Source organism: Typopeltis vanoorti, chromosome 4 (assembly GCF_054136105.1).
Source record: "Typopeltis vanoorti isolate ZY-2024b chromosome 4, IOZ_Tvanoo_1.0, whole genome shotgun sequence".
NCBI lineage: Eukaryota > Metazoa > Arthropoda > Arachnida > Uropygi > Thelyphonidae > Typopeltis > Typopeltis vanoorti.
In genome coordinates, this window is record NC_143552.1 from 64,106,150 (window position 1) to 64,128,242 (window position 22,093).

The 22,093-nt window shown below is 35.6% G+C and overlaps 1 protein-coding gene across 3 annotated transcripts in view; it reads left to right on the forward strand.

Moving 5' to 3' along the window:
• Positions 1–22,093, forward strand: part of l(2)gd1 (lethal (2) giant discs 1) — a 473,445-nt gene that overhangs the window by 173,500 nt on the left and 277,852 nt on the right. For all 3 annotated transcript variants that reach the window (XM_090391229.1, XM_090391230.1, XM_090391231.1), the window contains exon 10: positions 21,743–21,897. In XM_090391229.1, coding sequence (XP_090247355.1) covers positions 21,743–21,897 — 155 coding nt within the window. The remainder of the gene's footprint in view (positions 1–21,742; positions 21,898–22,093) is intronic.

Genomic DNA, 22,093 nt, shown 5'->3' on the forward strand with positions numbered 1-22,093 from the left:
AAGGAACTTGACTGTTGGTATTTAAGAATGTGTAAGTAGAGCTAATCTAAGATGGTATAGCCACTTAAATAGAATGGGAGAGGAAAGAAAGCTTAGCAAAACAGGTGTTTGATGCCAAGATGGCAGGAAAGAGACCCAGAGGAAGACCAAGGTCTAGGTGGATTTATTCATTCAGAACTGCCTTAGAAGAACAAAATGTCAGATATGACAGTATTGGAGTGCTTACAAGTAATGGACTAATTTGGAGAAAAATTGTTGATAGGAGATTAATAATAATGTAAACTTAATTGTGTTGTGCTGTCATAGTAACCTGAACACCCCTTGAATGTACATTATCTTGTACATTAATGATGTACAAGAGAGGGGTTGACAAGTATTAATTTGATCTTGAAATGATTGTCTCTCAGATTTTTGGTAGGTTGATACAGCCATACTTTTTTGAGATTTGGAGAATGTTTAAATGCTGCTGTTGATTCCAAAAACAGCCTATCTGACTTGTAATAACTGTTGTGTAACACTTTTGTTTTCTTCCATCTAATCTTGTGTGAGAGGATGTTCAAGGCATGGTCTGCTAGTCTGTTTGCCATAACAATGTACCAAATGTATTTCTTATGTTCTCCAAGGTGGATGTCAACAGTTCTTCCTGTCTGTCCATAGTAAGCCAAGTCACAAGCACAGGGTACTTCATATATTCTCCTGGATATGATAAAGGAGAGAATTGTCTTAAGTGAATAGATGTGGGTTGCCAATTTGCTATAAGTTCTATAACAAAAGCAAACAAAGTAATGTTACTTTGGTAATGAATCAAACAGCATATGCTAACAAAATGCACAATCTACTACAAAATCATACATCATGATCTCACTAATACACAAAAGAATAAAATTTGTAAAAGTTACTTCTTTGTCCAAAGAAACTGTAAACAAACTCAAGACTTTTCGTGTCAAGTCACCCGGAATATATGGTGCACGAAATTCGCAAACAAGATACATCCCTGCACCCAGTTGTTGATGGTATTAGCAGTCCCACCTACAACTGCTGAACATTTGGCTAAATCACTAGCCCTCCCATACAGGTATTCCTTCCTCTTTTGTAAAAAATTCTGTTCATTTAAAAGTATATTAAATAACCATGTTCTAAAAATTTCAGACATAATGATTAGCTTTGATATTATCTCACTGTTTACTAATGTACCATTACCCAAGACTCTTAATTTGATAAAGTCTTATTTCTCCCCAGATATATTTGAATTATTCAAATTTACAGTATATGTTGGTTATTTCATGTGGAAAGAAAAAACATGCAAACAATTAGATTTGAACAGCCACGGATTCAAAATCTTTACAAAATTTTTAAAAGAATCAAAGTGAAGTACCTTTCAAAGGTGAACTGTTAACTCAAATATTATTCTGTTGAAAATGAAGGAAGAAGAACCAAACCTTTGAGACTCATTGACAAAATCTGAAGAAAACCTTGATTCATATTTTTCATGAATCAGCATTTTCTTCCACAAGAACAGAAAAATCAGCACTTCTGTACCCAAGAAATCACATAGTCTTCTGAAAAAAGAAAATCATATTGAAGATTGCTTGGCAGGTCAACATTTGCCATTAGAGAATGCAGAGAAAAACGTACGAGAGCTAAACAGTATGGAAAATTAGTTAAATAAAAGTCATGGAAAATTGTAAGAACATAGAAGCTGAATATCACAAGACTGGTAAAATTATCTGGTGTTAATGAAAAGTTCAGAAATGGAGGAAAGATTACTGTCAAAGGAATCAATAAGAACTGAAAATGACTGACAGGAGGGTGCTAAAACAGGTGGGTGCTAAAACAGGTGGCATGCAAAAACTGGCTACAATCAGCACAGGCTATCTGTGATGAGTTCCAGAGTGCCAGTAACACCATGGTGAGCACTTATACTGTACGAAAAGAACTCCATTTACTCGATTTCCACAGAAGAGCAGGGGTGCACAAGCTAAACATCACAAGAACGAACAAGGCAGCTCATCTGGCCTGATGCAAAGAGCATGTGAACTGGACAATTGACCAGTGGAAAATGGTACTCTGGAGCAATGAATCAAGGTTCACCTGTTTCCAGTCTGATGACAAGTTGTGTGTTTAGGCAGCCTGGTGAACGCTTGTTACCACAATGTGTGTGTGTGTTGGACCCACAGTAAAGCTTGGTGGTGGTGGAAGAGTAATAGTGTGAGGTGCATTCAGCTGGTTTGAAATGGAACCATTGGTAGTTGTCCATGGTTCTATGAAGGCAGCTCAGTTATTCTGGATAATCAGGTGCCTACACTGTGGAGTTTTTATGGAACGGACCTGTGTTACTATCAAGATGACAATGCCCCATGCCACAAAGTTGCAGCTGTTATGGAATGGTATGAAGAGATGGGTGTTAAACGACTGCCCTGGCTACAAGAGTCCTGACTTCAACCCCCATTGAACACCTGTGGGACGAAATGGAGCAACGATTGAGGTCAAGAGCAACATCCTTATCTGTCGCTGAACTCGGTGCTGCTGTGATGGAGGAATGGAGACAAATTCCACCTGATATCTGTCCCATATTGGTGGTAAACCTCCCTCAAAGGATGCAGGAGGTAATCAAAGCCAAAGGTGGACATTCCCGAAATTAGGGCTTGCCTGCTGGTATCAGTTGTAAATTGCCAAAGTGTCTGGACAGTTATTGGTAGATAGTGTATGTTCAGAAGGTCGAATTTCAAGTGATTATAATAGAGCTCTCATGGTACTCGTATATAAAATTGGAATTAAAACTGAATGTGAGAATTGCAAAGGAGTTTCCCTGCTGGGTGCTTCAGGTAAGTTTTATTCAAGTATACCTGAGAAAAGGCTAAAAAAATTTGTGGAAAGGAAGGTCCTTTCTTTCATTGTTCTCTGGTAACCACATTCATCATTATAAATTGTACATTGTACATGTTTAAGCAATAATTTTAATTTCCTAACATTTCAACTTTCATATTAAAGTTATCATCTGGAGTATATATATGTGTGGGTGTACACACATACAGAAAAGCATATTACAGTTGACAGCTACAAAGCAACCAATTTAAGTAATTCTATGGCTTTCTTTTTAAATCCAATTAGTTTGATTAGGCTACCAATAATATTTTTTATTAACATGTTCATGCTGGCCTGTGTAGCTCAGTGGAAGTAGTGTTTGCACTCCTCAGCGCAAAACTGCCCAGAGAGAGACTTCGAATTCAAGTCTAGTCCATGACTACAGGAACTTTTACTAAGCCTTTTTTCGACCACGGGCATGCTGGTTTTTCTCCCGGAAACTTGGGTTTTTCGTCCCTTAAACTCGAGAAAATTGACCTACACTATTTCAGACAGTAAAAATATTGTGTTAGGGACAACGAGATGGCGGCACTTGTTGTGGCATATCTCCACTGTGGGCTGCTTAATTAGTGATAGCCTTGGGTCAGCTATCTCTGATTGGCTACCAGGTGGAGATTGAACTGCCCACTCAGTCTCCAAAGTTAGATAGGGCTAAAACAGCCTCGCCTGCTCCCTATACAGGAATAAAAAAGGCGTCAGCTGATTTTTTTTTTTTTTTTTTTTATGTCGGTATGATTGGCACTCTCACCATCACTCGATCTGGTGGAGTGAGAAAAAAAAATGCTGTTCCCTGCAGAAATTTCATGCTAGTGTCATGATATGGGGTGCAAATGCACTCCATATCATGACAGTTCTTTAATTGCAACCAGATCTGTGTGTATGGTTGGGGGAAACTAATGTGTTTGTTTTAGGAAACATATAAAAAACAATAATTAAGGAGACTATATTTGTTGGTATATTCGAATTACTGAAAGGTGTAAATATGTGAACCATCATTAATAAAGCCATGTGAGGACGGAAAAAGCACAGGTGGGAATAGAAATACTTTCATTACTGGCAAATGAATTATTAATAATTAACATTTGTAATATACGTGTGTTCTATAAGCAAATATCATGATCCTGTAAATTCTAGACATGCATATATGCATTTATGATGGCATAATTAAATATATATATATATATATATGAGTAGAGAGAAAGAGATTTTTTTAATCTTTAAAGGTACCTTAAAGATTAAATCGTTAAACAATCTCGATTAAAGTAATTAACCTCAATGAAATAAAGGTACAAATATTTTGTACTGAAATTAACAGTACACCATCAGTGTAGACAAGCAGTTCAAAGGAATGGAATAAAAAAATACATAACAGTCATTGGATTACCAATTAAAAACTGTTGCTGTGTGCTAGAAATGAATATTAATAAAATATTATTAAATAATTCTTAAAAACTATTTCTTTGATGGTTACAGAAGATAAGAATCTCCCAAACTTTTGGAAGAGAGAGAGAGACAATCATTTCAATTTAGATAAAGCTCATATTCTCCATAGATGCAAGTACGTCCTCTCCATAAATATGAATGCCTTTTCAAAGAAAGTTGTGAAGCCCTTTTACATCAGCCAAATCTAAATCAAAATGATTCTCTCTCTCTCTCTCAAAAGTTTGGGAGATTCTTAGTTTTTAAGAATTATTTAATACTATTTTATTAATATTAATTTCTAGCACACAGCAAGAGTTTTTTGGTAATCCACTGACTGTTATGTACTTTTTATTCTATTCCTTTGAACTGCTTGTTGTCTACACTGATGATGTACTGTTAAATTCAGTACGAAGTATTTGTACCTTTTATTTCGTTAAAGTTAATTACTGTGTTTATCGTATAATTTATTATTTAAAGAGATTTCTTTGTAAAATATAAATAACTAACCAATAATAAACAGCTGCTGTATACATTTGGTATCTCAGTAAATAACTGTTGAGAGGGTTTAATCCAATGAACTAATAATGTTGATCAAGTGATTCATTTAGGCATGCCAGGAATAAATGTGAGTTGATGGAGCAGCAAATCATCTTGTCAAATTTGTTGTGGCTGTTATGTGTATTTATTTCTCTGTTTTATTTATTGAGAATCAGTATACACTTTTTTACATAGTAATAGGATACATGAATAAATTCTGATCGTCAGAATTATCCACTCTTCCACGAATTCTACATTCACTTTTTTTTTTTTTTTTGTCAGTGGTTCTTCTGTCTTTTTTATAATAGATATCTCACATATGCTAGTATTTAGTTGTAGATCAACCACTACTTATAACACATAGAAGTATTCATTTTTATTCAGGAATAGATCAATTTTTACTATGTCTGTTGTTTCCGAAGCCTGGAATAAAATGTTCCTATACCATGAAAATCACCCACAACATTTGCTATACTGTAGAAGCAGAAAAAAATGAGTAGTGTTATTTTATCACTAAATACAATACAAAGACATTTGAGAGTCTTAGTACTATATTTGGCAACAATTATTGTAATTAGAGACAACTGGAATGACACTTCATAATGAAAAACACTCCCTCCTACAGACTCCATATAGCATGCATACAAGCAAAACAGATTAATTGTAGTACTAAACATGGTAGCTAACTGAACACATTTGTCCTAACGTCCTCTTTCAAATTTTTGTTCCAGAAAATACCTATAACAGCTGTCACTGGATACAGAAAGCATACAATTTACATAAAGTAAAAAGATACATATTAGAATATATATATATATATATATATATATATATATATATATATATATATTAGCAAGCAGATTGATTCGGTTTCTAGACATGTTAACTATTATCTAATGACTGAACTCCACGATAATAAGGAAACAAGTAACTTTAATATATCCACACAACTAGCTTCGTTGGGATGGCGACTTCTTCAGGTGTGATAACACAAAAGTAAATAAAATACTGTAAAAAACATTGCACCTCTATAACAACAGAGCATAAAAAACTGTAGTTATGTTTGAATTGCAGTCCGAGCTACAGTTCTAGTGTTATGCACATGCAAGCATGTGACTTCTCTTGTTCGCCAATACTGAATAGCAGAGCTATGTGAGTCTGGCAAGCTGCAACTGGGATTGCTGTTCATGTGGGAAGAGTTGAGATTATTTCTTTTGATCAAGGATACGACGTTCTAGTTCATTGTAACATTTATGTATGTTGGATGTTGAATTCCAGTCTATTTGATGTTGGCGGCCTTCATCATTGGAGTTAACTGAGAACAAGACGTGGCTAGAGAGAGCGCTGGCTCAGGTTCTGTTATATGAGATGTCTCTCTAGTGTTCTTCGAGATGCAGAAAGATAGACTTTTTAGTTTGGCCATGATATGGCTTCCCGCAATCGCATACAATTCTATAGACATCTGGAAACTGAAGATGGTGATGATTTTCTTTGGGATGGCTTAGGATTGACCGGAGTTTTGGTCAAGTGGGGAAACACATTTTGATATTGAACCTCTTCAAAATTCTTACCAGTTTAGGGGAGAGGGAACTGATATAAGGTAAGGAGATGTAGGTTCTGGGGTTAGTAGAAACCTCATTAGTATGTTGATGATGGTGGTATAGTAGTTTGTTAATTCTTTTTGAAGAGTAACCATTATTTATGAAGGTTCTTTTAAGATGTTTCAGTTCATTTTTGAGCTCTTCTTCTTCGTCTAATAATACAGAACTGGCACAGTATACAGAGTATTTTCTTTATGTATCTTTGGAAGGCCGTACAATCGGGGAATGAGCGGATGAAGAGATCATAGAGATAGGCGGATGCATAAAGAAAATATTCCGTTAAGGCCCATAGTTGAAAGTATTGACTCTCCCACATATAACTTATTGAAATATCTCCCTGCCTCCTTGAAAAACTTCACAGGAAATCTTTGTCATTGTCATCAAAAATTCAACTGACTTTGTTACCAAGATAAAAACCTCAAACTCAACAACTCAGATATCATGGCAAGCTTCGACATAGTATCGCTGTTTACTAATGTACCCACCCAAGATGTTTTTACTCTTCTTAGAAACAAGATTTCAAAAAAACTTCCTCTCACTACTATCCACCACAAAAATTAGGCATCATATCCACTCTCGCTCATTGTCCCAGTTTCATATTATTAGACAGAGAAGAGCTCAAAAATGAACTGAAACATCTTAAAAGAACCTTCATAAATAAGTTACTCTTCAAAAAGTATTAACAAACTACTGTACCACTGTCATCAACATACTAATGAGGTTTCTACTAGCCCCAGAGCCTACATCTCCTTACCTTACATCAGTTCCCTCTCGCCTAAACTGGCAAGAATTTTGAAGAGGTTCAATATCAAAACGCATTTCTCCACTTTACCAAAACTCCGGTCAATCCTAAGCCACCCCAAAGAAAATCATCAACATCTTCAGTTTCCAGGTGTCTACAGTATGGTGTGCGATTATGGGAAGCCATATTACGGCCAAACTGAAAAGTCTATCTTTCTGCATCTCGAAGAACACTAGAGCGACATCTCATATAACAGAACCTGAGCCAGCGCTCTCTCTAGCCACGTCTTGTTCTCAGTTAACTCCAATGATTAAGGCCACTAACATCAAATAGACTGGAATTTAACATCCAGCATACATAAATGTTATGACGAACTAGAACGTCGTATCCTTGAATCAAAAGAAATAATCCTCAACTCTTCCCACTAGAACTATAACTCGGACTCCAATTCAAACGTAACCACAGATTTTTATGCTCTGTTGTTGTAGAAGTGCAATATTTTTTTACGGTCTTTTATTTACTTTTGTGTTATCACACCTGAAGAAGTTGGCATCCCGACGAAACTAGTTGTGTGGATATATTAAAGTTACTTGTTTCCTTATAATCTTAGAGTTCAGTCATTAGATAATAGTTAACACACACATATATATATATAACTTGAAATCAATTCTAATTACATTTGAGATATTCAGTATCATCAAGACACTTCACAGTTGCTAATTTTATAAATAAAATTCTATTTTATTCTTTTGCAACTAACTTGCTGTATAATCTTTGTGAAAATGTGACTGCCCAATGTAGAAGCAGCATACATATTCTAAAGCTAGTTCCCGCCAGCAGTTTATGCACGTACAGTTCCTGCCTGGTACAAATGTGTTAAGAGGTAATATGAATGATTTGATTTCTGGTCATAAAAAACAGATCTCCCTCACTCACCTTGACAGAATTTGAAACTAGTAGAGTACTGGTTGCTCAGATAAGTTCACTAATTAATCCTCTGTAATTCTTGCATTCAGTTTTATTTTTTTCTTTCAAGGATGGATACTGCAAGAACTCAAAGTATTTATGGTCAAGTGCACATTTATTTTCATTGTGATACTTATTTTTATGCTGCTCATAACTAAATGCAGCAATTTCTATTTCATATCCTCTCTTATATGTGTGCATTATGAAGATATTACTATTATTAATAGCATAATCAGTAAGATTTTTCTTATTTAACACTTGGGAGCTCGCAGCGGTAAAAATTGCAGCATAGGTCACGGTATATCTGAGAGATACATTCATTACTAGTATGCACTAAAATGCAATAAAACATAAAGAAAAAACACTGCAAATATAATACTTGAAGGTACAAATTAAGTGGATATTGAATCCAACATTATTTCATAGCCGAATATAGAAATTACAAGAGTTTCATGCCGAATATATAGAAACTAAAAGTTTCAGTTGATGCAAGCATAAGCAACCTTATGGGCAACTTGTAGTAAAGGTGGAGTAAGCTCCAGATCACTTTCCTTAGTATTTTCCATAATGTAAAGCACATCTCCTAGAGGACATGTATGATAAAGAAGCCTTTGGCTCTCTATTTCAGTAATGCATGATGGTTTATTTATTTTCAGTTACAATTGAACAAAGAATAATAAAAAACACAACTAAACCATATTATGCTGACTTTGGAGATCAGTATATTTCTCAGATACAATTTACTTTCAAATATCGCAAACCTTTACATAACGTGTTAGACCAAACTGACAGCAAAAAACAGTGCGAATATCACTCTTAACATATGATTGCACAGCTACTGATGACCTCCAAACTATACACTGAATTGTGTAAGAATATTTATATTAAACATTTTGCATGTATCTGAGGGTTAAAGTGTGTTTTCTCCAAGTGGATTTATGCATATATTTAAGTTGGATTTTGGTGTTAGTAATGAAGGTAATGAATTCTAATTCTAAACTGAAGGGTAACATGATTACTTTTATTATTTGCCCTGCTATTTTCTGTAGATTTTCTTAGAATTTTTATTTTAGCATTTTTAAAATGTATTTAATTTAAGAATTTTCTTAGAATATTTATATATATAAATATTTATATTCTTATTAGGAAATGAATACTTATTCATTTCCTATTATGCTTTTAGGTCTCCAACAAGAACCAACGTTCCTTTTTTTGCCTTTGTCATTGTTTTTCTCACTCTGATCATTCACTCAGTTTCTTTATTTCTTCACAATGGTACTATTATTGAGATCAGAAGCACAAATAAATCTCATTGTCCAATGTTACCATTTTGGAAATTTCCCGCATTTTCTCAAGTTTCTTTCCTAGATATTATTATTATAATCATTATAGGGGCACCTCCATGGAGTCCGAAGACTTATTGCAGGAGACCCAATCTATCCACACAATCTATCATACCTTTCCTTGAACTCATTAACAGACAATGCACTCACAACTGACTCTGGTGACACATTCCACTCATTCACAACTCTCCAAGCAAAAAATCTAGTCCTTGCACCCCTACTAACCGCACATTTATTCACATTCCAAGAATGACCCCCCCCCCCTTGTTTTGGTCCTCTAGCCAAGTGTTGAAATATTTTCCCTGCATCAATCATATAAAAGCCTTTAAGCAACTTGAATGTTTCTATCATATCCTCTCTTTTTTCTCCTATCAACCTACTTCTGCAATTCACACACCCTCAATCTATCCTCATAGGAAACATCTCACAGGCTACTCACCATCTTGGTCACTTGCCTCTGAATTCTCTCCACCACTTCCTCATCCTGAAGAAACCCAGGGGACCAGACTTGAGCACAGTAATCCAGATGTGAGTGTATCAAGGCCTTATAAAGAGGAATAACAACTTCCTTATCTCCACATGTTAATGTGTTCTTCAATAGCCAAGTAATCTTATGGGCTACCTTAGCAATATGTCCTCTAAACTTTAACCCTCTGTCTACCACCACTCTTAAATCTCTAGTTTCATCTATTTCCTGAAGTATAGTGTCATCAATATGATATATAGCTTGTAATCTATTTTTTCCAAAATGTATAACTTTACATTTCTCCACATTAAACTGATACCCATACTGACGGCCTATTTAAATCATCCTGCAAGCTCTCCACATCACTTTGATTAACTATTACTCTACCTAATTTTGCATCATCAGCAAACTGAATATTTCCTTTCAGGTTATAGTTCTCCACAAAAATTTCCATTTGTCTTTGTCCTTGACTGATTGTCAACATCTTATGTTAAAACATTGTAGATCATCCCTCTGTCATGTTCTTGATATCCACTCACTACCTGATTTTGTCCATCTTTCATCTATTAATCTACTAATATGGCCAATTCATCTTCATTTGCAGGCTTTATAGTACTTCGCAATATCCTCTACTCTGGTCATCTCTCTAATTCTATTATAATTCTACTTTAAAGCACCTACTTTTCAAGAAGTTTATCTTTGTATTTTGTGTTGAATACCATAGCTTCTCCTTCCTTCTTTTCTGTTATTATTGTTGCCTGAATAAATCATCGTATAGTTATTATTTACAAGTATCTCACCTATGGTTTTTTTGTCTCAGTAACATGAGTTATGTTGTTGTGCTGTTTCTGTAATTCTACTAGCTCCACATCTTTTTCTTTGATGCTTTTTATGTTATGTCAGTTTTCAATTCTGTCTAGTTTAAGGTTGTTCCAATAGCTGATTTTTCACTGTTTGTCCTAGTTCTCTGACAAAAATTACATGGGTCTTCTTTAAACTAGCCAATACTCCATCTAGCATGATGGAGTGTCTTTGTTTATTCAGTGCTTGGGTGAATACCTACCAAGCACTGTTGCTACAGGAAAATGAAGGTTTGATATTAGGGGTCAGAAACTGCAGTTGGCCATCTGCATAGTCTGTAAAGAATGTAGAGGGCTTACTCAGCTTTAGTTAATCCCAGCTTCTCCCATTGAAACCAACCCCACCATTTCACAATGTAGTCCAATTTTTCACAGGGAGGGGGACTCTGGCAAATACAGCTAATGCCTCCAGAAATTTAGAGTGGAGGAAAAATCAACAAGACCTCTAGGGTACCACTTAGCTGCTTTCCTCAGTGACTACCTTCCAGGCATGTCAAATAGTATGGGCCTCATAACCTCTCTCATTTGAGAGTCAAGCTGTTGCAGACTACTTGCTGGATAGTATGTGGGACCAAAGTAATATTAGAATAATGAGTTAAGAGGCTTCCCAACCAAAAGGAATTTCCTTAAGTATTCCAGATAAGATTTATATAAGCTTACTTGTTGAGAAATGTTAAGAAAAATTGTGGAACGGAAACTTGAAAAGGAGCAAGTGAATTCAGACCAAAACGTGGTTGTCAAGATCAGATTTTCATATTGGCAGAATCATATTAGAAATGAAATGAAAAATCATCATCATTTCTTGGTCAGAATATTCTGATACCCCTCTCAAGGGATATCAGAATATTCTGAGTAAAACATGATTTAGTTGACATTGCTACTAATCTCCTAAGCATTTTAAACATTTGAATCTGCTATCCAAACCAATCTATTACTTGTCAGCACTTTAGTATTATCGAATCTAATATCCTGGTTTTCTAGAGTGCTTCTGACCGAATCAATCCACCTAGATCTTGTCTTCTTCTGGGTGTCTTTTTCCTGCCATCTTGGCATCAAACATCTGTTTTTTCTAGCCTTCCAATTCCCATTCTGTTTATGTGACTATGCTAACTTAGCTTAACTCTACTTACATATTCTTGGATGCTAACAACATCAAGTTCCTTCCTAATATCTTCATTTCTAATATGATTCTGCCAATCTGTTCACTCCCCTATTTTTTCTGAGAACTTGTATGTTGTCTCTAGTCTTTGATCAAGTGCATAATTTATAATCCAGATCTTAAGATCTCTAAGTTAAAATTGGTTTTGAACACTGTCTTGTTTCTTGTTGTATACAGCTAGTTTAGTGTTTTGACTAATTTTTCTCTTCATTAACGATGCCAAGAAATTATATACTCAGTTTTAATCCTTTACCAAAGGAAGCAAAACAATGTTTTGCATGTGAAATATATTCACATCTGAGCTACTTGTATAGCTCAGGGGGTGCTTAAGGGTCAAAGCTGTATAACTGAGAGGAGACCTCCACATAGCCTTTAAAGGAATGCGGAGAACCGACCAGGGCTTCTGACCTAATGTCCAATCCTCACCTTCTCGTGGTGCACCCTGTTGGGTATCTACTTTGATACTGAACGGACGAGGATGGGCTGGCAATTTGGGATTTAGCCGACCAAATTGTATTCTTATTGGTTAAACCAAAATAAAAAATGATGGTACAACATGACAAAATTTCATGCCGGCTGGGGCTTCGTCCGGTTAAACAAGGCCCCCGTTGTTTTCTCCAGGGAACCAGGGCGAACAGTGAAAAGTCAGCTACTGGAACAAATCTGAAAACAAACCCCAACTCAACATCACCAGAGTTAAAGATCGGTACTATCAACGTAAGAAGCCTGAATGGCAAAGAAATGGAGCTAGCTGAGGAATTAGATAAGTACCAGATCGACATAATAGGGGTGACTGAAACAAAAAAGACCAAAACTGGTGAGATCTTTCTGAGCAATAAATACAAAATGTTATATTCAGGCAATGACAATCAAGGAAAAGAAGGAGTAGCCATAGTATTCAACACAAAATACGAGGCTAATCTTCTTGAATGGCAGTCAGTCTCAAGTAGAGTAATGTGGGCAAATATGAGAATGGGGAACTGGACAATGACACTTATTTGTGCCTATGGTCCCACAGAAGGTTCTACTAAGGTAGAAGTGGAGGAATTTTTTGAGGCTTTAGAAAAAGCAACTGACACAATGAAAAAGGAAAAGTTGGTCCTTGTTGGGGATCTAAATAGCAGAGTAGGAAATGATTGTGAGACATAACAAAAATATTTTGGGAAAATTTGGAGAAAAGAGCAAAGCTAATAATAATGGCAAATATCTGTTGGATTTCTGCTCAGGACATGGACTGATTATTACTAACACCATGTTCCAACATAAAAATGTGCACAAATTCACATGGAGAGAAGAGGCTAGGAATAAGAAAAGTCTCATTGACTATGTTATTGTTGATAGTGATGTTTTCTCCCTGGTGCAGGACACCAGAGTGTACAGAGGATTTGAAATTGGAAGTGATCACTATTTAGTCTTGAGCAGGATAAAATTGAATTTCATATTGAAAAGAATAACATGTAAGAAAGTTTTAAAGCGAATAAAAGTTGAGCAACTCTCAGATGTGAACTGTAGACTAAAATACAGAAAGATTATTGAAAATAAAAAAAAGAGTTTGAGAACAGGAATCAAACCTTGGAGATTCAGTGGCAAACTCTGAAGAAAACATTGATTGATTCTGCCAGAGAGGCATGTGGTGAGGTTGTGTGCAAGGATAAAAAAATCAGAACTCCCTGGTGGACACAGGAAGTTAAAGAGGCAGTGAAGGAAAAGAAGAAAGCATATCAAAAGTTCCTGGCAAATAAGTCAGCTTTTACTCTTACAGAATACAGAGACAAATGCAAGAAAGCTAAACAGTGTGTAAAACTAGCTAAACAAAAGTCATGGGAGGACTTTTGCAAGAATATAGAAAATAAATATCAAGAAGGTGGCAAAATATTCTGGAGGTTGTTGAAGAAGCTTAGGAATGGAGGAAAGAGTGCTGTAAAAGGAGTTAGAGATGATAAAGGTGACATGAAAACAGGAGAAAAAGATACCCTTGAAGTATGGAGTAATTACTTTGAAAAACTGCTAAATGAAACAAGCAGTGATGACAGCATAGTTATAAAAAATACTGACCAGGCATGCAGTCAGGAATACATATCCATACTTGAAGTAGAAAAAGCCATCAAAGGCTTGAAATGTGGAAAGGCAGCAGGAGTAGATGATATTCGACCAGAAATGCTGAAGTATGGTGGTATAAGAGTCTTACAGTGGCTGCACTGCATAGTTCAGAAAGCCTGGACAGATGGACGAATTCCCGATGATTGGAGTAGGGCCCTCATACTACCCATATATAAAAAGGGAAATAAAACTGAATGTGAGAATTACAGAGGTATTTCCCTACTGAATGTTCCTGGCAAGATCTATGCAAGTATACTTGAGAAACGGTTGAGAAGAATTGTGGAAGAAAAGCTTGGTGAAGAACAAGCTGGATTCAGGCCAAATAGAGGCTGTCAGGATCAGATCTTCACCTTACGACAAATAGTCGAGAAAGCATGGGAATATAACAAAGATCTGTATTTGAGTTTTGTCGATTTGGAAAAGGCATATGACAAGGTGCCAAGAGAAAAGCTATTCAAAACGCTGCAGTTATATGGTGTCAATGGGGCATTATATCAAGCAATACTTAGTCTTTATTTGAGTTGTAAGTCAGCAGTTAGAATTGAAGGAAGTACAGGAAGATGGTTTAATGTTAAATCTGGTGTGAGACAAGGATGTACATTATCCCCTCTGTTATTCATTATCTATATGGATCACATTATGAAGGAAAGTGGTATTAACCCTGATATCAAAATTGGAGATGTTAATGTCAGCCCTTTGCTTTATGCGGATGATGTTATACTTCTAAATAAATCCGCTACAAGTCTGCAAGATTCTCTGACTAAATTGAATAGCTGTTGTAATAGATATGGTATGAAGGTCAGCAATAAAAAGACAAAGACAATGAAAATAGGCAGAATCATTGAAAATGTCAACTGTGTTGTGAATGGAGAACCTGTGGAACAAGTAAAACATTTCAGCTACTTAGGCACAATTTTTACTGAAGATGGTAAATTAAATATAGAAATAGACAACAGAATCAGCAAAGCTGGTATGGTGGGAAGTCAATTGAATAAATTCATATGGAATAAGAGAGAAATTAGTCGTAACACTAAATTAGCTGTATACAAGACAGTGTTCAAACCAGTTTTAACTTATGGATCTGAGAGCTGGGTCAGACATAAAACACTTGACCAAAGACTAGAGACCACAGATATGAGAGTCCTGAGAAAGATTAGAGGCGTGAACAGATGGCATCAATGGCAATATCATATTAAAAACGAGGATATTAGGAAAGAACTTGACATTGTCAGCATCCAGGAATGTGTTAGCAGAGCTAATCTCAGGTGGTATGGTCACTTAAATAGAATGGGAGAGGAAAGATTAGCAAAACAAGTGTTCTCTGCCAGGTTGGCAGGAAAACGACCCAGAGGAAGACCAAGATATAAGTGGATTGATACGGTACAAAGTGCCTTAGACAATAGAAATATAAGATCTGATAATGTTGGCTTCCTGACAAGTAACAGACTGATTTGGAGGAAAATTGTAGATAGGAGGTTAGTAATGATGTAATTTTTTCATGTAGTACTGTCACATGGCAGGAATTTGATGATGATGATGCTACTTGTATATAGAGACTGGCTTCACATAACTTGCCTTAGTATATATATTCCATAATGCAAAGCACACATCCCTTTCGGATATGTAAAATGCTATGCATAATGGGAAGGGCCACTACCCAGATCAGTTTTGACCTTTATTGAGGTCTTATCAGTGAGAGCCAGACCTAGAAGAGTGCAGATGTATTTAATTAGCATCTAACCATACCAGCTTTGGTCATTCTGTCTATTTCCATATTTAATTTTCCATCTTCACTGAAAACTGTACCTAAGTAGTTGAAGTACTTTATTTGTTCTATAGGTTCTCTCTGAAGAATGCAGTTGAAGTTTTCTGTATTCTTGCTTATTTTCATAGTTTGTCTTTTTATTGTTGATTTTATTATTAGTATTATCATTATCTGAGACCCTCTAACGAGTCAAGGACTCATGAATGGAGGTTATACATTACCCAATCCAGCTATCATACCTTCCATTAAACTCATTCACACTAGATTCACTCATCATTTCAAGAAGAAAATGATTCCACTGACTATCTGATCTGTGAGAGAAAAATCTAGCTCTTACCACTTTCTAAACTGCTAACTAACTTAACTTTCATAGATACCCCCTGTGTTCTCTCCCCACCTTCCATGTAACAAAAAATTTCATCATACGATATCCTATAGCACTTATTTATAAGTTTAGAGATATTTATCATATCATATCAAATCTGCACATATTAGTCAAGGTGATGTCTTAACAAGATTTTGTAAAGATGCTAAATGACCTCCTTATCCTTAAATGTCAAGGTTTGTTTCAACATCTCAGTTATCCTCCATCTGCATGGTTTGTCTAGTGGTTATGTGCTTCACAACCATATGCCTGGGGAAGGAGTGTCCTAGGTTCGATTCCCTTTGATGACGTGAGGAGCTTAAGGATCTTTCTCAGCCATAGCCAAGTTAGCTGGTCTTGGGTGTGGACAGCAGGGTTTTTCCCCCAGTTTATCTGGGGTTTTACATCCCACGAGCAGGCAAACCGGCCCCATATACACACAGGCTACAGTCATAGGATATAGTACTTAATCCATCATTAAGAGGGCTCAACTAGTCTTAAGGGGTGGTTGAGGAATGTGTGTGGGGGGGAGAACCCCACATGAATAAAAAAAAATTATGCTCCGAGTTGTATTTGCAGTTTTTACTATGAAATTTTACTATTCCTATCCACCAACACATGAAGATGTCTAGTCTCGTCAGCTTTTTGTACCATAACCTGCTAATATAATGTGATTGGAAATCATACTGCACTGAAGTACATAACTTGTCACTTACTAACATTGAACTGATAGCCATTTTCATTCATTCAGATTATTAGTAGTATTATTATTTGTGACATCTCCAAGGAGTCCAAAGACTCATCAAGGGAGGACACCTACTATACAACTCTGACTCCACGACTACACTGAACCTCTACTACCATTTAGATGATTTTTTTCAATCATCTATATCAATGCCACCTACTGCCCACCACTACCACCACAACTAGTATTTTTTGTCTGTAAATTGCTTGTGTTCTGAAATCATTCTATAAGTGCTGGATATCAGTAGCATCTCTGATTAAATATCTACTGTTAAATTCTTTCTAGTGTCATTAATGTACAGGTTTAACAACAGTAGTCCAGTGCTTGAGGAATCGTGTGGAGTGTAATTTTTGCATTTGAGGTCGACTTGCTGTGGTTTTATAAAGAATAATAGGTTTGGATGATAAGTGATGTGCACATCATTTATGTATCATTTAAGGTGACAAATCTTCATGAAGTTGATGAGTGATGTTTTTGTTTTTTCTATTTTTGTGGATTTTTTAAATCATTTTTTGGATATTTTTGACATCTTTTATTGTAGAAATGTCTGCAATTTATATACCAGAAAACAGGAAGTATGAAAGAAGGTATAAAGGAGGTGAGAAGAAAGAGTATTTTTTTGGTAATTTCATGACAAAATTTAGTTTTCCAGGTTTGGAGATGAAGGATATTTGTTACACTATTAGAATACAGTGAGGGAAACTGAATGACTGGATTGATTTTGAAAGGTAATAAGTATGGAATGAGAGAACATATAAAAGAGTCACTGGAAGAAGTTAAAAGTAGAATGAGGTAGTCATTGTACATCTATGGTAGCTTTACAGATAGGAATTAATCAAGAAGGGGTGATTAGAAACATAAATTTGATCGATGGAAGGACACGCATATATATATATATATAAAACTGATTGATGGTAGTTACAGGTGCAATTATGTCTACTAATGCTTGAGTCATTGGGAATTATGGTAAGTCTTTTATTTGACTCCCACCCACAAAAGATTGTAAGGCTATAGTACTCATGTGGCTGTGTTAAGGATTTTTTTTTTTCTATTATTAATTTTTATCATTTTCATTTATTTTTTTATGTAATGCAGAAGTCCTGTTCTAGAGACCCAACATGGAAATTTTTTCACGCCACCTCAGGCCTCCAGTAAAAGGGGCTGTGGATTTGCACCAGGCAGGTAAGTTAATTTCCAACCTAAAGACAGTGACAAACATCTATGGCCATCAGGATTCAAACCTGCAGCCTGTTGGTTGGAGAGTGGATATGCCAATCAAGCCTGCAGTTCTGCTTGGGCCAAAAATTATTGAGATTAATGAGACTTGTTGATAGAGAATATTAGGGATATTGTATTTTCAGGGTGGACAGAAGAAACAGGAAAGAGAGAATTGCTGAAGATAGTAGAACTACAACCAACATGGGTAGAAGTTCTGCAAGAAAACAAGACTGTATTTGCTATATGGTTGGTGGGGGGGGGTGCGTGTGTGTGAGAGATAGAAATCACACACACACTTTTTCAAGAGCAGTACAACTGTTGGCCTGGCTGGCTAAGTGGTTAGCATGCTTGCTTTCCAACCAACAGGTGCTGCAGGTTTGAATCCCACTATAGGCATGGATGTTTGTGATTGTCTTTAGGTGTGAAACCACTGTCCCCACTTATTGTAAATGTGTGTTGAGGCTTAAGTGCTGTGAAGAATTCATGTTAGAAGTTTAATGGAATATTAACAGCACTGAGAAAGGATTAAAACTAATTTTAATACTTCCAATATTTCGTCTCCGTCACAGAGACATCTTTGGGTATTACAAAAACTTTTTGTAACAACACACACAAACACAATACAAAGTGAAACTCAAGTCCTATCTAGGTGGTGTGCCCTTTATGGGCATTTGCAGGTGGCCTGGGGATGTAAAGAGGGATCTCTGATAATTAAAGTCCCAAATTTTGGGAAGTTTAATGCAACTGTATTTGTTTAAATTAGGTTGATTCCTGAGTGCAGATGCAGATTCAAAGAATAGTCTTTCTTTTTTGAATTTACTATGGTGGAGCATGGTAGTTTTTTTCCAGGAGATCCTGTGGGATGTATCCAAAACATGGTCTGCAAGGCCAGATTGACCATAATCGTGTTTGCAGATGTAAGAACTGTGTTCTTCTAACCGGATTTTTTGTTCCTGTAAACTTTCCTACTTTGGACAAACAAGCAGGTCAGCATCCATCCGGTTAGAAGAACACAGTTCTTACATCTGCAAACCAAACACGATTATGGTCAATCTGGCCTTGCAGACCATGTTTTGGATACATCCCACAGGATCTCCTGGAAAAAAACTACAATGCTCCACCATAGTAATTTCAAAAAAGAAAGACTATTCTTTGAATCTGCATCTGCACTCAGGAATCAACTTAATTTAAAAAATACGGTTGCATTAAACTTCCCAAAATTTGGAAAGTTTAATGCAACCGTAGATAGGACTTTAGTTTCACTTTGTATTGTATTTGTGTGTGTGTGTTGTTACAAAAAGTTTTTGTAATCCCCGAAGATGTCTCTGTGATGGAGATGAAATATTGGAAGTATTAAAATTAGTTTTAATCCTTTTTCAGTACTGTTAATATTCCATTAAATCTCTTACATGGCTTATTGTAAGCCTTAAAGTGGCGACCTTAGTCATTGGGTTAGCCATACTAACGGGTAGAGATGACTAAACTGGAGAAGTGAGCAACATGATAGACGTAAAACCATATTATGAGAAGAAATTAACCAAGCAGACCAAAAAAAATTCCAAAGTACTACTTGGTGAGTTGAAAGGAAGGAATGATAATGGAAGGATTGTTTTAATGAATGGTGATGTGCAGAGAGGTGACAGAAACAGAAGGAATAGTTGAATTAAGAGTGATCATTTTGTTACTGTATTATTCTGATATGGTATTATAGTGACAGATATGACAGGAACCAATGAGAGAATAAGATATAGATGAAGATGCATAGAATTTTACAAATTCTCACTGTGATTACTGCCATGGGACTGATTAGCATGTTGGCATGTTTGTCAAAAGAATGCAAGATAATAGGCAGTGCCTTTGACCAATCTGCTTATTTTCAGTCTCAGCTCTCTTTCAGGGTCTCAAGGAGTGCAAAGATGGGAAAGACAGTTCTGTTATATGAAAGCAGTAATCTCATACAGAGGTAACAAATTATAGTTAAATTAATATCTTAGGAATGCTAGTTAAAGTATTGGAAAAATTGATGAAGGGCAGAATTCAGAAATGGATGGATAAAAATATGATTCTGTGTGGGGAAACAGCACAGTTTTGTGAAGTGGAAATCTTTTCTTTGCAATTTACTTAATTTTGTACAGTAAAGTAACAGGTTTTTTTTTTTTTAGATAATTGCATAAATTGGTGATATGGTTAAGGAGAGCTGATTGACACGAGTATTTCATGTAATCGACAGGTGACCAATAATATGAAACAGAGCTCTGCATTTGGATTGCTGTTGTTTAATTTGTGCATTAATGGTGTCAAGTATGAAATGAAGCGAATTTCCAACTGTTTGCTGATGACTAAACTGGGGAAGGTAATATAGAGACAGGATGATATCAGTAGACTGTCAATGTTTGCAAAATGGCAGTGTTCAGTGTTGCAAAATCTAAGGTTATGTACTTTGGGATGATAAGGTAACAAGTTGTGCATTACATTGTTGGAACTGGAAAGGTTAAGGATTTTTATTAGTAATGGTGGACACGGAATTGAAGTTCTGAGGGCATATTGCAAAAGCGACAGAATAGTTAAAAGGATGGACAACACGCTGATAGGTAGAAATAAGCAGATTATTTTCCCTCTTTAGATGATTTTGACATAGCAAATCTGGCTACCATGCTAGATGTGATCATTCTTAGAGATGAGGATATGATAGAGAGGATTCAGAAGTGAGCAACCAAGATGGTAACTGATCTGTGCATTGCTTCCTATGAGGATAGGATGAAGGAGTGTGGGTTACAAAGTTTAGTTGATTGGTCAAAAATGACCATTTTGACCAATCAAAATGGTCATTTTTGATTAGAGAAAAAAATAATGAGTTCTTTGAAACTAGTGAGATTAAATGTTTCTTCTTCTTAACAAACAGCAACTAATTGAATCATTAAAAATCCGGGTAGTGCAGGGTATACCATCTGATAATTGATCATTAATTAGTTCTTTGCAGACAAATATTTAAAAATAATTTTTTTTTTTTACTAATAGTGTTTAACAGTATAAATTATTAAATGTGATTGATTTAATTGTCAGCTAGTCATGTTTAATAAATGATTCTGACAGTTGATTCATACATTAGAGGGACAGACACTTATGAATGATCTGCATTGTTTCATGTGGACTTTAATTTTCAGTTAGTAATCCATGTTATAGCTTGTTCCTACATTGGTAAATGTGTTATTTATGCAACTGCAGAAAACAGTCATAAGTCCTGTTGATTGTGAAATACAGAAAAACAAAAAAGTTATTCCTGTATTTAACATGGTTATGGTGATTATGCATAAAACCTGTAAATATGGAATTCCATTAGGTGTATGTAAGACTTTATTTCCATGTACACTGAATTTTTTCCTTCACATCTTTATTTAAGCATTAGTGGTTCCTGAAATAAAATTTAACCTAAAACACTTTTCACTCTTCACTTTGCTAAGAGATTATGCAAATTATTTAAACCAGGTTTTTTACAATAATTATTTGTAACCCCCCCATTTTAATTTAAAAAATATTCATATCTTTAACTTGTCTCTCTCTCTCTCTCTCTCTCTGTGTGTGTGTTCAGAACCTGAAGATTCAAGTTTATTTAATGCACCACCTCCTCCAGTATCACTTCTGGAAGCTTTGCAACAGCGGTATGAAAAGTTTCAAACCACAATGAATGAGGCTGTAGCAGCAGGAAATAAGAGCAAAGCCAGAAGATTAGGAAGAATTGTGCAGGTATTAAGTGATTATAAGATGATTATGATGTTAATTAAGATTTTCTTTTAAAAAGCTTTAAAATAAGTTACCATAATTAAACATTTTTGTATTTATTATTTAAAATAAATTCAACTCTCTGGTTTTGATTCTCTTGATCACACTCTCCTAGTCAAATAATGCAACAGAATGAAGACAGGATATATATGGTTGTTGT